This window comes from Bacillus rossius, chromosome 10, assembly GCF_032445375.1.
Source record: "Bacillus rossius redtenbacheri isolate Brsri chromosome 10, Brsri_v3, whole genome shotgun sequence".
Taxonomy (NCBI): domain Eukaryota; kingdom Metazoa; phylum Arthropoda; class Insecta; order Phasmatodea; family Bacillidae; genus Bacillus; species Bacillus rossius.
Window position 1 is genome coordinate 4,791,898 of NC_086337.1, and position 22,067 is coordinate 4,813,964.

Genomic DNA, 22,067 nt, shown 5'->3' on the forward strand with positions numbered 1-22,067 from the left:
TTGAGTCCACAGCAGTGGCTACCACTCACGCTCGAGTCCACAGCAGTGGCTACCACTCACGCTCGAGTCCACAACAGTGGCTACCACTCGCACTCCCGGGTCCACAGCAGTGGCTACCACTCGCACTCCCGGGTCCACAGCAGTGGCTACCACTCGCACTCGAGTCCACAGCAGTGGCTACCACTCACGCTCGAGTCCACAGCAGTGGCTACGACTAACGCTCGAGTCCACAGCAGTGGCTACCACTCGCACTCGAGTCCACAGCAGTGGCTACCACTCACGCTCGAGTCCACAGCAGTGGCTACCACTCGCACTCGAGTCCACAGCAGTGGCTACCACTCACACTCCCGGGTCCACAGCAGTGGCTACCACTCACACTCCCGAGTCCACAGCAGTGGCTACCACTCGCACTCCCGGGTCCACAGCAGTGGCTACCACTCGCACTCCCGGGTCCACAGCAGTGGCTACCACTCGCACTCGAGTCCACAGCAGTGGCTACCACTCGCACTCCCGAGTCCACAGCAGTGGCTACCACTCACACTCCCGGGTCCACAGCAGTGGCTACCACTCGCACTCCCGAGTCCACAGCAGTGGCTACCACTCACACTCCCGAGTCCACAGCAGTGGCTACCACTCGCACTCCCGGGTCCACAGCAGTGGCTACCTATCGCACTCCCGGGTCCACAGCAGTGGCTACCACTCGCACTCCCGGGTCCACAGCAGTGGCTACCACTCGCACTCCCGGGTCCACAGCAGTGGCTACCACTCGCACTCGAGTCCACAGCAGTGGCTACCACTCGCACTCCCGAGTCCACAGCAGTGGCTACCACTCACACTCCCGGGTCCACAGCAGTGGCTACCACTCGCACTCCCGAGTCCACAGCAGTGGCTACCACTCACACTCCCGGGTCCACAGCAGTGGCTACCACTCGCACTCCCGGGTCCACAGCAGTGGCTACCACTCGCACTCCCGGGTCCACAGCAGTGGCTACCACTCGCACTCCCGGGTCCACAGCAGTGGCTACCACTCGCACTCCCGGGTCCACAGCAGTGGCTACCACTCGCACTCCCGAGTACACAGCAGTGGCTACCACTCACACTCCCGGGTCCACAGCAGTGGCTACCACTCGCACTCCCGGGTCCACAGCAGTGGCTACCACTCGCACTCCCGGGTCCACAGCAGTGGCTACCACTCGCACTCCCGAGTCCACAGCAGTGGCTACCACTCACACTCCCGGGTCCACAGCAGTGGCTACCACTCGCACTCCCGGGTCCACAGCAGTGGCTACCACTCGCACTCCCGGGTCCACAGCAGTGGCTATCACTCGCACTCCCGGGTCCACAGCAGTGGCTACCACTCACACTCCCGAGTCCACAGCAGTGGCTACCACTCGCACTCCCGGGTTCACAGCAGTGGCTACCACTCGCACTCGAGTCCACAGCAGTAGCTACCACTCACACTCCCGAGTCCACAGCAGTGGCTACCACTCGCAGTCCCGGGTCCACAGCAGTGGTTACCACTCGCACTCGAGTCCACAGCAGTGGCTACCACCCGCACTCCCGGGTCCACAGCAGTGTCTACCACTCGCACTCCCGGGTCCACAGCAGTGGCTACCACTCACACTCCCGAGTCCACAGCAGTGGCTACCACTCGCAGTCCCGGGTCCACAGCAGTGGCTACCACTCGCACTCTCGGGTCCACAGCAGTGGCTACCACTCGCACTCGAGTCCACAGTAGTGGCTACCACTCGCAGTCCCGGGTACACAGCAGTGGCTACCACTCACACTCCCGAGTCCACAGCAGTGGCTACCACTCGTACTCCCGGGTCCACAGCAGTGGCTACCACTCGCACTCCCGGGTACACAGCAGTGGCTACCACTCACACTCCCGAGTCCACAGCAGTGGCTACCACTCGCAGTCCCGGGTCCACGGCAGTGGCTACCACTCGCACTCGAGTCCACAGCAGTGGCTACCACTCGCACTCCCGGGTCCACAGCAGTGGCTACCACTCGCACTCCCGGGTCCACAGCAGTGGCTACCACTCACACTCCCGAGTCCACAGCAGTGGCTCCCACTCGCAGTCCCGGGTCCACAGCAGTGGCTACCACTCGCAGTCCCGGGTCCACAGCAGTGGCTACCACTCACAGTCCCGGGTCCACAGCAGTGGCTACCACTCACAGTCCCGGGTCCACAGCAGTGGCTACCACTCGCACTCCCGGGTCCACAGCAGTGGCTACCACTCACACTACCGAGTCCACAGCAGTGGCTACCACTCACAGTCCCGGGTCCACAGCAGTGGCTACCATTAACAGTCCCGGGTCCACAGCAGTGGCTACCACTCACAGTCCCGGGTCCACAGCAGTGGCTACCACTCGCAGTCCCGGGTCCACAGCAGTGGCTACCACTCGCACTCCCGGGTCCACAGCAGTGGCTACCACTCACACTCCCGAGTCCACAGCAGTGGCTACCACTCACAGTCCCAGGTCCACAGCAGTGGCTACCACTCACAGTCCCGGGTCCACAGCAGTGGCTACCACTCGCACTCCCGGGTCCACAGCAGTGGCTACCACTCGCACTCCCGGGTCCACAGCAGTGGCTACCACTCATCACACTCCCGGGTCCACAGCAGTGGCTACCACTCGCACTCCTGAGTCCACAGCAGTGGCTACCACTCGCAGTCCCGGGTCCACAGCAGTGGCTACCACTCGCACTCCCAGGTCCACAGCAGTGGCTACCACTCATCACACTTCCGGGTCCACAGCAGTGGCTACCACTCGCACTCCCGGGTCCACAGCAGTGGCTACCACTCATCACACTCCCGGGTCCACAGCAGTGGCTACCACTCGCACTCCCGGGTCCACAGCAGTGGCTACAACTCACACTCCCGAGTCCACAGCAGTGGCTACCACTCACAGTCCCGGGTCCACAGCAGTGGCTACCACTCACACTCCCGGGTCCACAGCAGTGGCTACCACTCGCACTCCCGGGCCCACAGCAGTGGCTACCACTCATAACACTCCCGGGTCCACAGCAGTGGCTACCACTCGCAGTCCCGGGTACACAGCAGTAGCTACCACTTGCACACCCGGGTCCACAGCAATGGCTACCACTCGCAGTCCCGGGTCCACAGCAGTGGCTACCACTCGCACACCCGGGTCCACAGCAGTGGCTACCACTCACTATCCCGGGTCCACAGCAGTGGCTACCACTCGCACACCCGGGTCCACAGCAGTGGCTACCACTCACAGTCCCGGATCCACAGCAGTGGCTACCACTCATCACACTCCCGGGTCCACAGCAGTGGCTACCACTCGCAGTCCCGGGTCCACAGCAGTGGCTACCACTCGCACTCCCAGGTCCACAGCAGTGGCTACCACTCATCACACTTCCGGGTCCACAGCAGTGGCTACCACTCGCACTCCCGGGTCCACAGCAGTGGCTACCACTCATCACACTCCCGGGTCCACAGCAGTGGCTACCACTCGCACTCCCGGGTCCACAGCAGTGGCTACAACTCACACTCCCGAGTCCACAGCAGTGGCTACCACTCACAGTCCCGGGTCCACAGCAGTGGCTACCACTCACACTCCCGGGTCCACAGCAGTGGCTACCACTCGCACTCCCGGGTCCACAGCAGTGGCTACCACTCATCACACTCCCGGGTCCACAGCAGTGGCTACCACTCGCAGTCCCGGGTACACAGCAGTAGCTACCACTTGCACACCCGGGTCCACAGCAGTGGCTACCACTCGCAGTCCCGGGTCCACAGCAGTGGCTACCACTCGCACACCCGGGTCCACAGCAGTGGCTACCACTCACTATCCCGGGTCCACAGCAGTGGCTACCACTCGCACACCCGGGTCCACAGCAGTGGCTACCACTCACAGTCCCGGATCCACAGCAGTGGCTACCACTCATCACACTCCCGGGTCCACAGCAGTGGCTACCACTCGCAGTCCCGGGTCCACAGCAGTGGCTACCACTCGCACACCCGGGTCCACAGCAGTGGCTACCACTCATCACACTCCCGGGTCCACAGCAGTGGCTACCACTCACAGTCCCGGGTCCACAGCAGTGGCTACCACTCGCACACCCGGGTCCACAGCAGTGGCTACCACTCGCAGTCCCGGGTCCACAGCAGTGGCTACCACTCGCTCTCCCGGGTCCACAGCAGTGGCTACCACTCACAGTCCCGGGTCCACAGCAGTGGCTACCACTCGCCCTCCCGGGTCCACATCAGTGGCTACCACTCACACTCCCGAGTCCACAGCAGTGGCTACCACTCGCAGTCCCGGGTCCACAGCAGTGGCTACCACTCACACTCCCGGGTCCACAGCAGTGGCTACCACTCGCACTCCTGAGTCCACAGCAGTGGCTACCACTCACAGTCCCGGGTCCACAGCAGTGGCTACCACTCGCCCTCCCGGGTCCACAGCAGTGGCTACCATTGATCACACTCCCGGGTCCACAGCAGTGGCTACCACTCGCAGTCCCGGGTCCACAGCAGTGGCTACCACTGATCACACTCCCGGGTCCACAGCAGTGGCTACCACTCACAGTCCCGGGTCCACAGCAGTGGCTACCACTCGCCCTGCCGGGTCCACAGCAGTGGCTACCACTCGCACACCCGGGTCCACAGCAGTGGCTACCACTCGCAGTCCCGGGTCCACAGCAGTGGCTACCACTGATCACTCTCCCGGGTCCACAGCAGTGGCTACCACTCACAGTCCCGGGTCCACAGCCGTGGCTACCACTCGCCCTCCCGGGTCCACAGCAGTGGCTACCACTCGCACACCCGGGTCCACAGCAGTGGCTACCACTCACAGTCCCGGGTCCACAGCAGTGGCTACCATTCGCAGTCCCGGGTCCACAGCAGTGGCTACCACTCACACTCCCGGGTCCACAGCAGTGGCTACCACTCGCACTCCTGAGTCCACAGCAGTGGCTACCACTCACAGTCCCGGGTCCACAGCAGTGGCTACCACTCGCCCTCCCGGGTCCACAGCAGTGGCTACCTCTGATCACACTCCACCTTCACGCCGGTATCCTTGCCTGCATGATACTGTTTCACCACCAAGACTTTGTCCATTTCCTAGTTACACCCAGTTTTATGACTCCTTCTGAATTCACAGTCATGAAATAAGTTTGCCTTGTTTCGCAAGTATTCATAATCAAATAAGCCATGCTTATTCATTGATATAAGTAATACTTCATGAAGTCTGCTATCTAGGTGACTCCAGTACTGATACGGATTTGTTTGTTGTAAGGAATAGGTAATGTAAGGTATTAATTTCCGTTAATTTTTCCATACATTAAATTAAAATTGAGAGAGTAAACAAATTCAATTTGGGAAAAAGAAACGAAACAAATAGTTGCCGCTTAGTTTTGTAAACAATACAGGCTACGTACATAACCTCTTCTGCAGCTAGTGTGTTGTTTCGCTACCACGTGGTTAACTTCACCCGCTTATAGATCTAGATCTGTAGCAAACCGTATGTATTCGGTACTGAGTAACGGGTGCGCCATCTAGTAACGAGTAACGAAACATTACACACGGCTGTACCTCGTCACTCACATTTTTCGTATGTTTTACGCATGCGCGCGCATATTCGATGAATTTACGTTACAAAGAATGATGTTTGTTTATTAAGTAAAGTATAATTTGGAAATTCGCCGTTCAAGTTTTTTTTACTGTTTATTAAAGGTATTGTGTGTGTAGACAATACCTGTTCTGTGGAACAGAAACAACGTAAGAAAGTATTTTTTACAAATTCGAAATATGTATGTTTTGTTTTTTTATTATAGCGTATTTTCATGTTTTTTTTTGTTCTTATCATAAAAGAGATAATATAAAAAAGCTTCTCTAATGAGATTTTATTGTTTCTTGGTTAACAAAAACAGTTAATTATCAAATATTGTTAATTGTTTATATTCAATTTATTATTATTTACCCGACGTCATACTGTACGCGGCGTACAGTACACGTACGCAATACGACTCAATTCGTTGCTGCAACATAACATAGCATATGCGGTATCAGAAGTAACGAGTAACGTAACGATACGATAATAACGAGTATAATTTGTTATAGTAACGAATACATACGGGTACACATTTTTTCGTTACTTTTACACCTCTATATAAATCACAGACACAAACATTAAAAACATATTTATGTAGTTGTAAATTCGTTTTTAATACATGTTCATATTTATGTTATTCAAGTTCACTATCAAATAAAATATAAATATCATCTTACGTTTTAATTTCATTATTTTAATCACATATATGGTTTGAAAAATGGGCATTTTTATTTTCAAACAGGTAAACTATGTATTTACAGCAGTATATTTGCTTGCGTTACGTTGGCACAAAATTTGTCCTTTACTTTTTGAGATACTTCATGAAGTACAGCATGGCCAATATAAGTAGTGCTTGTTCAAGTATTACTTCGTCAAGTATAGGTTTATGAATTCATTGCTGGAATAAGTACTACTTGAAGAATAAGCACTACTTTATAAAGTATTACTTATTCGCCAAACAAGCCTTCCACTATTAATCCCGCCCTAAGTTTTATTAATTTGTACTGTTCTATTTTGGGTTCAATATTGAAATCACTGTTTCCATTTTTTTACTGTTAGTATCTGTTTTAATATTGTTGATGTTTACAATTATAAGTGAATAGTTGTTTAATGTAATCAAGTACGTATGGTCTTTGTCTATGTTTTTTTTTTTAACTTTTTTTAATTTCTGTGAAAGTTTGTTATTTGTTTCTTGTTTGTTATTATTTATGTATTTGTTTGTATGGATTTCAGTTGTTGGGTGACATCTCACAACTTCAAATAAATAAATAATATATAATCAAATTAAATAAGGTGAAATATTCTCATAAATGTAATTATAGTAGGTATCCTTGGTTATGATTAACTACATTTAGTTTGCAAAATTCAGCATTTTGGAGTAAAACACATTCTGAAAAGAAGTTATTTTCCAGTATATTTTTGAGAAATCTGCAAACAGTAGACCATGAGAGTGGTTTAATACTTTTACAATACCATCAATAAAAATATCAAATAATAAATGAGATAAAGTACTTCCTTGAGGAACACCAGAACCAGATACTTGTAAATCAGAATCTTTCTTGTTGATTGAAACATAAAAACTTTATTCCTTAAGGCATCTATAAAACCATATTAAGTATTTACTTGTTAATCATACATCTGATAGTTTTTCAAGTAATTTATTATGATCAATGGTGTCGAAAGTTTTTGCAAGATCAAAATAATAGACAGCAAACTGACGGTGACCATGCATTGTTACATTGGCATAAACAGGCTTAAGATATATATATATATATTTTTTTTTGCGGTTCTGATACCATGTTGATTATCTGAAAGCTTATTTTTTTAAAGTCAAAGCTAAGATTCCCAAATATGTTTTGATCACATACTTCGGCAAATTTATTGAGAAGTGATTCAGGCCTATAATTGGATACAAGTTTGTAAAAAAGGTGGGTAACTTGATGTATCCAACTATTATTAGCCTGTAGAATTGGTAGTTTGGGTGTTGTTTGATGATATGTTCCAGCACGTCAGGGCTACCGTCGCACGGGCGCGCGGGCACGGCTGGTTGGTCACACACGGCTCTGAGTGTCGGCTCAACCAACCAGGGTGAAGGAAACATATGAGACACAAAGAAGATTCATTGAGCATTAATGAAGGAACATCATTTATAAACCACTGTTAACTTGTTACTAATACTTCACAGGAAGTCTTGGCCAGGACTCATCTAGAATAATGTGTCATCTCTTTCACTGAATGTTTGTTTAGTGAGTAAATATCTATCAGTGTGAGCAGTTGTAGACATATTGTGGTTTGAGTGGAGGCTCTGTTGTGGTTTCACAAACCGCGTGAACCGCTTCACAACGCGTAGGACTGTTCCGAGCAGTGAGTTCCCAAACATGGTAGTGTCCGGGCTACTAACATCAGCTTGTTGAAAATGTTGCCCATTTAATTTTAATGGTTATCTTTATTCAATGTATTCATTTGCAATTACCATTAAAAAATTGAAGTAACAACAAATCTAAGGACACCATTGGTGTTACGTGATTGGAAGAAAATTAGGGTCAAGCTGTTGAACTAAAAAAGCAAGACGTATTATAATAAACTATGCTTAAGTATTTTTTTTACTGCTGTTATGAAGCAATTCTGAAGCTATATGAGTAATATTCTTTATCTGTGAATAATCATCACAAAGAATGGAACACTACATATATGTATGTGATATTAATGGTTACGTATAAGCACAGAAATATTTGTATGAATAGTCACTATTTTACCCCAACACACTATTTCAGAATATCAATAAAAATTTTTACATCATATTATTAAAAATGTCTCATACAAAGTTAAGAAGCTAATAGATCTTATTTACTCAAAAGAAAATCTTTTTCATGAAATATTCTTGAAATTATTAAGGTTAAGGCCAGCTATGAGTAATCTCAATTAAAGTTTAAAGCTCAACCTCACAAATGACTGAGATCAATCACAGATAAGCCCTATGCAGTCATTGAAAAAAAGTATTTACAACAAAATTGCAGATGAAATGTCGCACGACTAAGAAGTGTCCAGTGTAAGGTCACTCGGCTCGGCTAAACCCAGCACGGTCACCAAGTACCGCAGTGACCACTTGTTCTCTCGACACCTCCCAGCGACCCACACTGCGTGTTGGGGTCAGTCCCAGTGACCGCCTGGTTCACTCTGTGCACTGCATGCAACTACAAACACAACTATCTCAGAATACCTATGGCTAACAATACTACATGTCTTGTAGTCTTTACATTCAATAAAAGCAGTGACTTAATGACTTGAATATCAGTATATTGTTATCTTATAATGTCTACAGTTTTACAGCTATTTGTTGATGTCTGTTCACACCAAACACTGAATTTTTATTCTTGAACATTTGAGTAATTTAAAAGTGATCTTAACTCCAATGATAATGAATAATAATAATTTTTCTTTAAACACTACTGAAATAACATACTCTTTGCAAATGTTTAGTATATGACATCATCATACACAGTTAAATAAAATATTTTTAACTACAAGATAGTGATATTGCTTACAAAAGATATGTATTATTTTAATTTTTACATTAAAAAATATAACTGAAATCTGTAAGTAGTCTTACAGAGCATGTTTAATTTTTCAATGTGTAAACAAATAATTACTTCCTCGCCATCGCGATAATGGCAAGGGGGGGGGGGGGGGGGGGGTAATGGTTCTTCGCATCACAAGCCGTGAATCTCTGTCTCACGCGTGACAGTTCCACGCGAGACGTGTGTACTGTACCTTCACAACGACCTGTCCCTATCTACACAGGATGGAGATTTGTGTACAGTGCAAAGACATTTGAAAATGGTCTAAAACTGTGTTTTCAGTGCACTTTTAAAGCCATTATCAACTGATTTTTCACAATATTTTGTAAAGGAAACCTTGAGTAACATTTTGAATCCTTAAATTCTTGATCACAAAGTTGAACCTGTGATAATACATGCTCTTAAAAATTTAAAGTATTATTTTGAAAGAATTTGTGTGTGTGGTATGACTGCACATGTTGTGCAATGCAACTGTCCCAATTCTTTGTGTGCCTGGCACACAGCGGTTTTTTGCAAAATAAAATTTTACATTTTGTGTGGACATCAAAGCACAATAAACTTTTCATAAAAATGTTAAGTTATGAAGTTTTGTTTTAAACAATTGTACAACGCTCCTTAAAAAATCAAATTGTATACTGGAAACAATTTTTTTCTTTGCAACATGAAATAAAAAAAAATGAATTCACAATTGCAATGATTGTAATCTTCAGTGTAAGACCTGAGGCAGAATTATTTTCTAGTGCACCTATCCCTCACTTAGCACGACTAATTTGTTCCTAGTTATGCCCGTGTTAATCGCAATTGCGTATTCTGAAGCATTACTTTCCATTAAATAGCAAGGTTAATTTATTTAATGTATTCGTAATTGTGTAGGAAAACATACCTACTTTACATAATGTAAATGCATTGAATAACAAACTATAAATATGTCACACCATTTATCTTTATATGCGTCCCATCGCACTTTGTAGACAAATACGACACTGCGTATCGGGAGATATGTGGTTATGTACTTTATCGTCAGTCGGCTGGCTGACTTGCCCGCCCGGGCGTGACCTTCAACTCATGTTGCGTACCTTTCCAAACCATCCTTTACTGACAGTGAAACCGATATTACTGTCCGAATAATTACATTTTAATTTTTCAAAAATTAAAGTGCTTATTCGCATATCACCACCTGGTTCACATCAATCCTGTCAGGCAAATGATTATTTGTTTTCATTGCAACAGTCATTTAACAACTTTTCCACGTTTTCTGGTACCTAATGTCAAATATATTCCCGCTAGTACAACCAACAGCTTCACACTTAGGTATATAAACTTTTGGTAAGAGTCCTTATTTCCTACAATTGAGCGCACAGTTGACTTGCTTAAAACTACAGTGCGACCAACATAAGCGTGGCCTTCATGACAATCTGTGCGCTGTAATACTTATAGTTTTGTCTCAAATACTTGAACACGATGCATTGTGAGTGATCAAGCACGTACAGTTACCGGCAGATGAATAGTCAGACGTTGCTTTTGTTTGAGTGAATTCCCTGCCACTGGCTAGACTGAGTTCACGGCCCGGTCTGTGGCCAGGCGACAACGGTACGGCACGGTGGCATACGTGCGGACATAAAAACATTTGGTCCTTTACACTCCATAGCCGCAATTTAACTTGCCATAGCTGATGTTTGTACAACAGCCGATAGCGTAGACAGACCTGCGCGCCATTGTTTGGCTAACTGTATCCCACAGCACATCTGTTGTTTACAGAAGTTGAAACAGACTTCGTGGCGTCGTGCTCGACTTTTTTTTTTGCCTGCCGTGATTTTGTGCTAACTATAATTTTCAGACATGCTATTCAAGACTGGGGCAGTAAAATGAACATCGCGCTAAATGAATCCGCGCAATCTGAAGACGTGCTAAGTGAGGAATAGGTGTAGCATGTTCGTAGATGTATATGAATTCCGCCTTGCTGAATACTTGAAACATGGCATTTGAAAGTTATGAGCGGTTTTAAGTCATTCCAAAGGTCAGTTATTTATAGTTTCTTTATATTTTATTGTATTGGTAATTGCTTGACTTCCTGAAAAAAATGATTTCCAATTTATATTTTTGTATATTTTCCTGATTCTTGCACACTAACCAAATTTAAATCAAAACAACTAGTCTCACTTTGTTGAAGTTTTAAATGTAGCAACCTACAGACCATTCACATGAATTTGTGGTATTTTTAATGTAGCTAACCTAACCTAAACAAACCATAAAATAGTAAATTATCAATAAACTAATTTGAAATATCGCAATGGTTAGACTTCTCCTAGACAACTGCTGACCTGTGATATTCATGTAAACTATGCCAAAAGCCTACATCCCCTCCCGTTTTTACATCTGGTACTGCTCCCAGGGATGCCACACTATGAAAGAAAGAGGTAAACACCCAAAAATTGATTTATTCAGTTCTTTGTTTTATTTATAATAATTCTCTCGAGGAGGTTTCAGATAGTTTAAAAAAACTTCACACGTAATTACCCATTTTACATTCATCCGTGCTGTAACTCAGCTGCTGCCACTGAATAAACTACTGTTCCCACCACATGTGAACAATTGTATTTCCTGGTAATGGTTGGTATAAAATTATTGTAAATATTACCTGTAATGTAAATGTAGTGACATTTTGTGCTTTAACAGCATAGCCATGGCTGTTTTAAACTAGAGATACCCTTGATCCTGTTGATGCCAGCTGCAACTAGATCCTGACTCCCCAGAGATCCTTGGGAATACTGCATAGCCGACGCCTTTTCAAAAAGACAGGCATATTTAATGTCAGATAGTTACAGCTGAGGCAAGGACTGTCTTCTACCTTACTTGCTTTTCCATTCCAAGTGAATATTGAACAATAATGAACAATACTCACTTTAAATAGAAAACAAATTAGGGTAAATATGTAGAGTAGCGGTATATGCGAAAAAAAATGCTAAAAATCCGAAAATACTTTTAGTATATGCTCTTTCACTTCCTCTTTTCAAAACAATCGGCGGAGATAAGAAATTCCAAATACTTTAGGAGATATTGAATTTTTTAATTTTCATAGTTCGGCGATATTTGTTAAAAAAACATTTAAAAATTCTGAAAATTCTTTATTCTATGCTCTTTAACTACCTCTTTTCATTAAATCCGGCGGAGATAAGAAATTCCAAATACTTTAGGAGATATCGAATTTTTAAATTTTCATCACAATACCTTGCATTCATGCGGCCACCATTGTTTCTTGTTTACGAGTATGATTTTTTTTTTTTTTTCGCGACGTAGGTGAACGACTACATCATTTTCTACTAATGGCAAAGCAATTGTACCTGCCTCTAACTTAGGTGAGTTTTTAACGTTTCAAATTTTAATGTTTTATTTTTGTTATTTGGATTTGTTGCGCAAGTAATAAGTAAAAAAAAAAATTATGTGAGTTCCTACTGTTTATTCTTTGTCCCGGTTTGTTTGGTCAGGTCAGTTACATTATAAATACTTTAAAATAAACAACCATTGAAATGAATTCACATTATTTTTAATGTCCGCTAGTTTGAAAGTATTTTTAACGTAACTGACCTGACCTAATCAACCATTTTAGTTCCTACTGTTCAGTGTTCATCCTTTGTCACCGGTTTGTTTGGTCAGGTCAGTTACATTATAAATATTTTAAAACTAAACAGCCATTAAAATTAATTCACATTATTTTTAATGTCTGCTTAGTTTGAAAGTATTAATAATGTAACTGACCTGACCTAATCGACCATTTTATTAATTACGCATACACGAACACACGGCAAAATAACAAAAATGGCGTCGTTCCAATGGTTGCACAGGTCTTGTATTGCAAAATTAAAAAATTTGATCTCTACTAAAGTATTTGGAATTTCTTATCTCCGCCGGTTGTTTTGAAAAGAGGAAGTGAAAGAGCATATAATAAAAGTATTTTCGGATTTTTAGCATTTTTTTTCCGCATATACCGTTACTCTACATATTTACCCAAATTAAGGTAGAAGAGGAAAAAGCACCAAACTAGTTTATGTCACTATGTATACCTACATTACAAGTAATATTTACCTACAATAATTTAACACCAACCCTTCACACGAAAATACCATTTAACATTCACATGGACTCAAGCATGGTGGGGGAACCAGTTACCACAGAGACAAATAAAAAATTGTTAGAGACATTTGAAATTCTTGAAAATATCTGAATGCGCCTCGACAAAATCATGTTAAAAATAGAACAAGAAATGAATAAATCCTTTAGATTGGAGCCGTACAGTAGACAACTGTATTCCCATAAAAGAACAAATGGTGGCATCGTTATTGCTGTGTATCGTTAAGTACACTTATCCCAGAAATTTTCAGCTACTCTCATACGATCACTATCAATCGACAAACAAAGATAAAAACTTATTAATACATCCTAAAACATATACGCCTATGTAGAGTCCAAAACATTACTGGCGCAACATATTTTGTACCAAGTTACCAATATGTGCATACCTCTTCGTAAGCCAAAACGACACTCAGTAGCTGAAGTCTTTGTTTCGGTTTTAACAGAAAAAATATAAATAACTGCTGTCACAATTTCAAATGGAAACGAAATGATTTCTTAACCGTGAGTTTTTTTCTAGTCGTATGAGATAACGTTGATAAATAGCAGTGTACGTACTTCGTAATCCAACATATACAGAAAAAGAACTACTTCTGACTGTCAGGATGAAAATTCAGTGACGAACGCAAATATTTCTTCTAAAGTAACAAGTGATAACAGACTGTGCATTGCATAATCTCAGATAATCTCTTATTTACTCTGTGTTGAAGACGCAGAGTGAATCTAGAGAGTGAACCAAGTACATGCGTTTACAAATCATCTGTCCCAGAGTTTACATATCAGGCAAGTAAGCTAGTTTTAGACATATTACGAAGTTAAATTATATAATTGGAAGTTAAAACGGTTAAATGTACAGTTTTTGAGATAGAATACTTTTTTACCTGCATAATAACATTTGCAAAAATGATGTTATGTTGTTGGCCTTGGAATTAAGTATATGGAGCCATAAGGAATACAATCGATATAGTACTCCTTGAATATCTTTAGATGGGATTTATGCACTAATGTTACCTCAGTGTTTCTCATTATAGTTGTATGAATTAGTAGCGTTCTTATACAGAATTAAACAACTAGTATAGATTTTTGATTAATTATTTTGATGTTCTGTAACTCAATTTATTTTATGGAGCGTTTAAACGAACACTATTCGAGGAATTTAGAATTTCTAATTGTATAATTAAAAAAAAGAAGTGAGCATGTGTTCACATGTTGTTCATGTTGCAAATAAACTTACAGTACTAAACTTGGACACGAAGTTTAACATACCTCTTAAAAATAATCATAGCATCACAAATATACTGTTAAAATAAAATATTTTCTTTTCAAGAAACAAAATTTAGTGACGCGAATCTCACTCATACTTTCTGCGCCCGCCTCTAGAATTCGCCACATGAATGTAAATTGAAGTTATTATGTTTAGGAATTATTTCATTTAAATTTTACGTCACACCAGCGACTGTTCGTCTCTTGCCGGATTGCTCGGGTGGGGGTAATAACGTAACACAAGGGATGAATAATTATGTCATATGGTTTCATTGACTAATACAGGCAGAAGGCCGCCAGGGGAACACACACACACACACGTATCGACGTATCACACACCTGAGTGCCCAGGCACTCCTGCGACGCACTTTCGTCAACCGACTTTAAATTAATACGTAATACTGTTTAATAATCAGTGTTTGTTTTTATAACATGGTTGGTTGAAGTGACGGTCTTTTTATTTGGGTGGGGCCGGGTTCTACCTTTGTTGCTGGTGGCTCGCCTGACTTGGGTGGGCCATGGCTAGGGGCGCGTTCCGTTAGCGGGGTTGAATACTGGCGGTTGCAGGTAAGGCTTTAGGGTGGCCTTCGGTCGGACGACGTCAAACGCCCCCCCCCCCCCCCCTCGAGAAGCCCGACCTTGCGCCGCTAGTGACCCCGCCACGTGGGGGCGCCCCTAGCTTTGGCAGCAGCTCCAGCCAGGTGGTGCTCACGGCGGCCGCAGCTGGAAGGGCCTGCGTACTGGGTCCAGGTCGTCCCACGTCGAACAGCCGGGTGTCGGTTCGTCGGTGTGGTCCGGCAGCTGGTAGGTCCCGCGCTCTGGACCTGGGGCGTCCCGCGTGGAGTGTCCGGGGTGGTCCGGCAGCTGGTAGGGCCCGCGCTCTGGACCTGGGGCGTCCCGCGTCGAGCGTCCGGGGTGGTCCGGCAGCTGGTAGGGCCCGCGCTCTGGAACTGGGTGGTCCCGCGTCGGAATTCCGGGTGGTGGGACGTTGGTGGGGGGCCCGTGGCGCCTTCCCCCGTATGTAGTCGTCCATGTACCTGGGTGGTCGGCGGGTCCTCTGGGGGAGGTTCCTTGGGGCGTCTCCCGGGCCCGGGGGCTCTTGGGGAGGCGCGGTGGTGTCTGGCCGTAGATCGTGCGGGGCTGAGCGCGGCGTAGAGTGGTACGGGCGTCTCTCCCGCTCTGGGATACCAGGCGGTCCCAGGTCGGTGGCCTCTTCGTCTGGTTCCATCACCACGGGGATGGTATCAGCGTCGCCGTCTTCTGTTGGGGTGCTGAGGGGGTCCGAGAGCTCGGTGATCGAGAGTGCCTCGACGCAGTCCTCTGGCGGTCTCGGTGTGGTCGTGGGTTCGTCAGTGTCGGGAGGCCACTCGATGAGGGGTCCTCGGGGCTCGTCTTCGAGGGTAGGTGTCCCGCTGGGCTCGTCGGCTACCTCTGGTGCCGGTGTGGCTGTCGTGTCTTCATACACGAGCGTCTGTGGTTGGCTCTGACCAGTTGGTCTTCGTGCCGGGGTGGTCTCGGTGGGCGTGTCCCCCTCAGGCTCGCCCTCGTTGTCCGGCGTGAGTGTTGCTTCCTTGTCGGGGGGGTTCTCCCCGGGTAGGTGGGCCAGCCGCAGATCGTCGAGGTGCACCTTTCTGTCCCGTCTTCCGCTGGTTCGTATTAGGAAAGTGGTCCTCCCGAGCCGTCAGCATACGGGGTGGGGACCGCTCCACCTTGGGGCAAGTCCAGCGCAATAGTTGCGGAGCGCATTGGAGAGGAGGTGCACGTGGACAAACACCTGGTCGCCTACCGGCACCGCGGGCGGGGGGTGTTCGGTCGTGGGTGTTATCTCCTGGGCGTATCGTCTCTGACGTTGCCGAGCCTCGCCGTGTTCGACAGTGCGTCGCTGATCGCGGTCGGCTGCGTCTTCTGCCGGGTGGGGTGGTCCGTGTGTGGTCCATTCCCCTGGCAGTGGCAGGTTGTGCCCCTGCACCATCTCTGCCGGTGTGCGGCCGGTGGCGATATTGGTGCGTCTCCGGACGCAGAACAGGGCGTCTGGCATGTGGATATCCCACTGAGTGTGGTCCGCCCCCAGTCGTATGCGCAGTTGCATTTCAGTTCCTGGTTCCGTCGTTCTGTGGGGTTTGCCCTCGGGTGGTAGGCTGGCGTTATGTGGTGTTTGACCTCGTGGTCGGTGCACCAGATCTTCCACTGATGGCCCAGGAACTGGCTGGCGTTGTCTGTTAATATGGACTGGGGGTAGCCCCAACGTGACAGAAACTTGTTGGTCAGAATGTGAAGGAGAGTGGTGGCCCTGATGTTGCTGCACGGGTACGCCTCGGTCCACAAGTCTGTCACGACAAGCAGGAAGCGTTTCCCGCGGGGTGTGCGGGGGTAGGGGCCCATTACGTCCAGCGCAATGGTCTGGAAGGCGGTGGTGGGCTCCCTAGGCTGTTGTTGTTCCTCCCCGTCCTGTCGACGTGCTTTTTGTCTCTGACAGACCTCACACTCGCTATTCACTCGTATTCACGGACTTCGTGGGTCAGACCTGGCCAGTGGTTGTGTCGGCCCACTTCGCGGCGGGTCTGGTCCGTCCCGGGGTGCCCGGCGAGGTCGTGGTCGTGATGGAATCGTAACGTGGCCTCTCGCGCCTCTGTGGGGACGTAGGTCCGCCAGTCGCCGTGGTTGCCTGGGGTCCGTGTCATTACTACGCCATCCTGCACGCGCCAGGTACTGTGCTCGGCCGCGGGGATCTGTCGACGCCGGCGGTCGGCGTCGGATGACGTCTCCTGGGCCTGGCATACGCGTCGATACAAGTCGGCAGCAGTGTTGGGCGGTTCCTCCTCGTCATTGGCTTCGGCCGTGAGGCGGCTACACGTCGTGTCGCCGTGTTCGCGTGGGTTCGGCGTGACCGGTGGTAACATGGCGTCCCAGTCGTCGTCGTCCCGCAGTTCGGTGTTCTGGTCGGGTTCTCGTGATAACAGGTCGAGCAGCTGATTTTCGGTGCCGGGGACATGCTCTACCTCAAAAACAAATGATTGGAGAAACAAGGCCCACCGAATCAGTTTGCCTTTCCTGCCCTACATTGTGTGCAGCCACATCAGGCATCGGTTAACTGTCCTAAGTGTGAAATTCTTTCCCTCGAGGTGTGGCCGGTACTTTTTCATGGCCCAGACTACGGCTAGGCACTCCTGCTTGTTACTGTGATATCGGTGCTCCGCCGAGCCGAGCTTTGTGCTAGCGTAGTCTGTGACCTCACGCTCGCTGTCCGGGCCTACGTGGTATAGTACCGCGCCCACTCCGAGGGTACTCGCATCCGTCTGTAGGTAGAGGCGACGTTCTGGGTTTACCCGCGTGAGCGTGTGACACTGTGTGAAGGCGAGTTTAACCTCTTCGAATGCGCGCTGGGCGTGGTCGTTCCATCGGTACTGTGACTAGGGTGACAGGAGGCCCGTCAGGGGGGCTATAGTCCTCAAGAAGTTAGGGACGTAGCACCGGAGCCTGTTGATCAGGCCGATGAAGCGTTGTAGCTGTTTCCGCGTTCGTGGTACCTCGGCTTCGGCGATCTTCGCGAGGTGGCTCGCTTGCGGCCGGTTACCCGTGGCGCTCACGACATGCCCCAGAAACTCGACCTCCTGTGTCCCGATGTGGCACTTGTGGTGAGCGACGGTCAAGTGATGGGTAGCGAGGCGTTCTAGGACTAATGTAAGGTGCCGGATGTGTTACTCCCAGGTCTCCGAGAATACGATTACGTCGTCGAGGTAAGCCAGTGCGAAGCGATCTACATAGCCCTCTAGTACTCGCGTCATCATCCCCTGGAACGTCGTGGGGGCGCACTTAGGTCCAAATGGCATCGCTCGAAATTGGAATTTGCAGCCGTCGGGGATGGTGAACGCGGTCTTCTCGCGATCCTCGGTCCGTATGGGAACCTGCCAGTACCCTGACTTAAGATCGAGGGTACTGAACACCGTTGCTCGTCCTCGTCCTGCTACCACGTTCTCTACGCTGATCTGGGGTGGCGGGGCGCTAACCGTGACTGTGTTCAGTGGCCGGAAATCCACGCAGAACAGCAGTGACCCGTCCTTCTTCGGCGCGAGTACAATGCAGGCGTTGTAGCGACTATTCGACGGTTCAATAACACCATCCCGAAGCATCTCTGCGACTTGTTCCCTGATGGCACGTTGCTCCCGGAAACCGTATCCTCTGGGGGGCTCGTACACCGGTTTGTTGTGGGTGGTCGGTATGTGGTGCTCGGTGACCGTAGTTCATCTGAGTGGGTCAGACACCGTGAATATCTCCTGTCGCTCTGCTAGTACTCGGTCTACGGCGGCGCGATACTCGAGTGGGACGTCGTGACGTATCTGGTGGAGTGTTACGGCTTCACTAGCCCTTGCGGGTAGTGACCCGACGGCATAGACTACCAGCCGCTCTTGTGTGCCGATGTGTACCCGAGTGGCCTTGGTCTCGATTACGGCATCCTGCTCCGCTAGCCAGGGCTGCCTCAGGACTATCTCCTCGCGGAGGTCCTTGACTACGAGGGCGGTCACGGTGGTGATATAGCCCCTTATGCTAACCTGGAGTGTTGCTCGCCCTACGGTCAGGCCTGGCCGGGTGTTCGTGGCTAATTGTAATTCCGTCTGTTGCGGTTGAAGTTTCCTGGGCGGTACCAGGTGGGGTGCTACGAATACGTGACTCGCCCCTGTGTCGACTAGAGCAGCCGCGGCTCGCCTGTCAACCTCCACGGGGATGCGCAGGAGGCTGTCCCGCGGGCGGGTCAGCTGGTACAGTTCGGGGGGTCTTTCCCATCCCGTGGCAACCGGGAACGGTGTTTCTAATGCTCCGCCCCCGGGCTGGCATTTCCCGGCGGTTTACTCGCGCGAGGAGGTGCAACGGGCAGTCCTTGTGCCAGTGGCGTGTACCATCTGGGCAACCTCGCTGGCACAGTGGTAGCCCCGGCACGTCCTGTGTTGCCGACCTGGTGGGTGTGGTGTTGGTTTGGGGTGTGTTCTCGATAGCTCGTCGTCGGGTCGGTGGCTGGGTGTCAGCTCCCCCCTGTTGTGATGCCTGGCTGAGGCGTCCCCGACTCGTGCCCGGTGTGCCCCGTTGCCAGAGGTCGCGCAGGTTCTGCTCGATGGCCGCTGCTTGTTGCACGTATTCCTCTACCGACTCTGGGCGACAACAACGCATGAATGGCTGGAGGCCGGTATGGAGTAACGCCGTAACGGTGGGTAGCGCTGTCGTGGGTCGGGCGTGCGGGTTGACGCGCGCGAAGAGACGTAGTTTTCGTGCCACGAATCGTTCGGCCATTTCGCCGTCTTTCTGTCGCTCGCCATAGAACTGTGAGGTGCAGTCGACCAATGCCTGTTCAGTGTCGAATCGGCGGGTTAGTGCGCCGGCGAACTCTGTCCATGGCATGCCGAACCGTCCCCATATGTCCCACCATTCGTGTGCTGTGCCTCGCAGCTGTCCGCTGGCCTGTCCCGACCACTCGTCTACGGGTATACCTGCCCGGGTCAATCGCACTTCACAGTTTTCCACGAAACTTCGTGGGTCCTCATGGGTGAGGCCACCGAATTCGGGTAGCGTGAACTTACCCTGATAACCTTGGGGGCGGTTGTACGTAACGAGGTTTGGGTCGGTGAGTGGTGTTGGCTGTTGCGCATGGCGTTCCCCCTGTGTGGCGTGTGTGCACGTCGTGCAGGTGGTCGGGCGAGTGCTTACCACGGTGGTGTTAGTTCCTGTTTCCATCTTTACGGGTTGTGCGTGGTTCTTCCCCGGGAACTGTCCGTCCCACGGCTGTACCCATGAGTGGTCGTGCGGGTCGTTACTGTGGGGGTGCATTGACAGGTCATGTACCATGGTCTCGACCCAGTCAGTAGGTCCGTTCCCCTAGGCAGTAAGCACTGGGCGCACACAATGTCGGAGTTCCGGGTTTGCATGTTGCTCCAGTTATGGTGCGTGTTTAGCGGTGTTGGTCTGTGCTTCTAGCTCGTGGCTCTGTGTACGCGGGGCAGGCCTGCGCACGGGGTCGCGCTCGCCGGCTGGGCAGGTGCCCGGACAGCCGCACAAAACGGAGGCCGAGAATGGCCGCGGCGGAGATGATGCGCAGACCGTTGTGCGCAGCGACGGCCGAGAGCGCCCGGACAGCCGCACAAAGCGGAGGTCGAAAACTGTCCGCGTTGGGGAGGGGGTTCGGATGAGCGTGCGAGGCAACGGGCGAGGGCGCCCGGACACTCGCACAAAGCGGAGGCCGATGATGGCCGCTGCGGAGAGGGGGGTCGGGCTGTGACGTAGGCTTCTGCGTCGCGGATGGCGCTGGAGTGTCGAGCGTGGTTGGGGGGGTGGGGGGTTGAAGCCCCTTTGTCCGCTTGCTTCGTCATGCCGGCCTGTCTGACCCTAATTACTTTTGCCTGTGCAAAATGGCCGTCCCGTGTCCGTGCTGTGGCTTGGCGTGGCCGGAAAAAAAATTATGACTTAATAATGGCTCAAATTTTTCGTGTTTTCGTGAGAGTTCTTGTAATTTTGTGTGGAGAAAATCTTGTTTTTCTATCTTCGCCCCACGCAGCGGGCGCCAAATGCCGTCGTCCGGGGTCTCGGGCTGAGTCCCGGTGCGTTTCCTAGCGGGAGTGGCTGCTGTGAATGTAATGTGTCCGGATGGGCGCCAGACTAGCTCTGGTGCTAATCGGTAGGTGGGTCGTGGGGTCGATTGTCCTGCGTGGCCCACTAGGACCGTCGGCGATGTTGCGTGGGTTTAAGGAATTCCCTACTCGGCGGTGGTTGGGAATCGTAGGGTGAAATAATCATACGCTGAAATGAGGCAATAAATGATGTGTGTCATTTATTCAAGTGACTGTGGCCTGGGTGTAACGTCGTTGGTTACACGCCACGTCGTACAACAGGTGACGTCACAAAATACAAAAAACTACACAATTACACACAACTAAGTCTGAAAGTTACTTAATAAAACGTGGCACAAGTTTACAAAAGAAATGTTACACGAGGGCGCGTTGTACAAGTTCACGAATGTTACGTGGAGGTGCATTGCACAAGTTTATGAATGTTACATGGAGGTGCGTTGCACAAGTTTACAAAGGAAATGTTACACGAGGGTGCGTTGCACAAGTTTATGAATTCAAACGATCAGTTTCAAGGTGCCGTACAAAGTCACTAACTATTACTTAGTAGCGTGGCCCTAGGCGTTTCTGAGCCTGGTTATTCACACGAGGGGTGAGGGTGATTGGAGGCGGCCAATCCTGTAAGTCTACGTATCGAGGCGGTGTTCGCGTCCACGGTAGTGGAGCGCGGACCGCAGCTAAATTCGTTCAAAGTTCCCTTGCGGGTGGTGTCAGTGCTGGAGCGACTGATTTTAACTAAAGTTCTGTTCCTCGGGAGACGGCCCATGCCGGATGCTGAACCTACCCCGCGGACCAAGTGTGGTGCAGGGGTTTTTTAGATTTATGTGGCCAGATTAGGTCCTGGACCGAAAACTGGACCGGGTACGCACGGAGAGGTTATTAAAAAAGAGGTTTTAAGAAGTGA

At 49.1% G+C, this 22,067-nt stretch overlaps 2 protein-coding genes across 4 annotated transcripts in view; one reads left to right on the forward strand and one right to left on the reverse strand.

Moving 5' to 3' along the window:
* The window catches only part of LOC134535732 (glycerol-3-phosphate phosphatase-like), a 67,881-nt gene extending 53,653 nt beyond the window's left edge, over window positions 1-14,228 (reverse strand). The window contains exon 1 of one of the 3 annotated variants that reach the window (XM_063374954.1): window positions 14,171-14,228. In XM_063374954.1, the coding sequence (XP_063231024.1) occupies window positions 14,171-14,176 (6 nt within the window). In that variant the 5' untranslated portion in view covers window positions 14,177-14,228. Of the gene's footprint in view, window positions 1-13,678; window positions 14,149-14,170 lie in introns of those variants that run through there. The other 2 variants (XM_063374953.1, XM_063374955.1) reach the window with 2 other exon arrangements.
* LOC134535733 (mitochondrial ornithine transporter 1) overlaps window positions 12,440-22,067 on the forward strand; it is a 138,643-nt gene continuing 129,015 nt past the window's right edge. The window contains exon 1 of the mRNA XM_063374957.1: window positions 12,440-14,072. The gene's annotated coding sequence lies outside the window, so the exon portion shown is untranslated. The remainder of the gene's footprint in view (window positions 14,073-22,067) is intronic.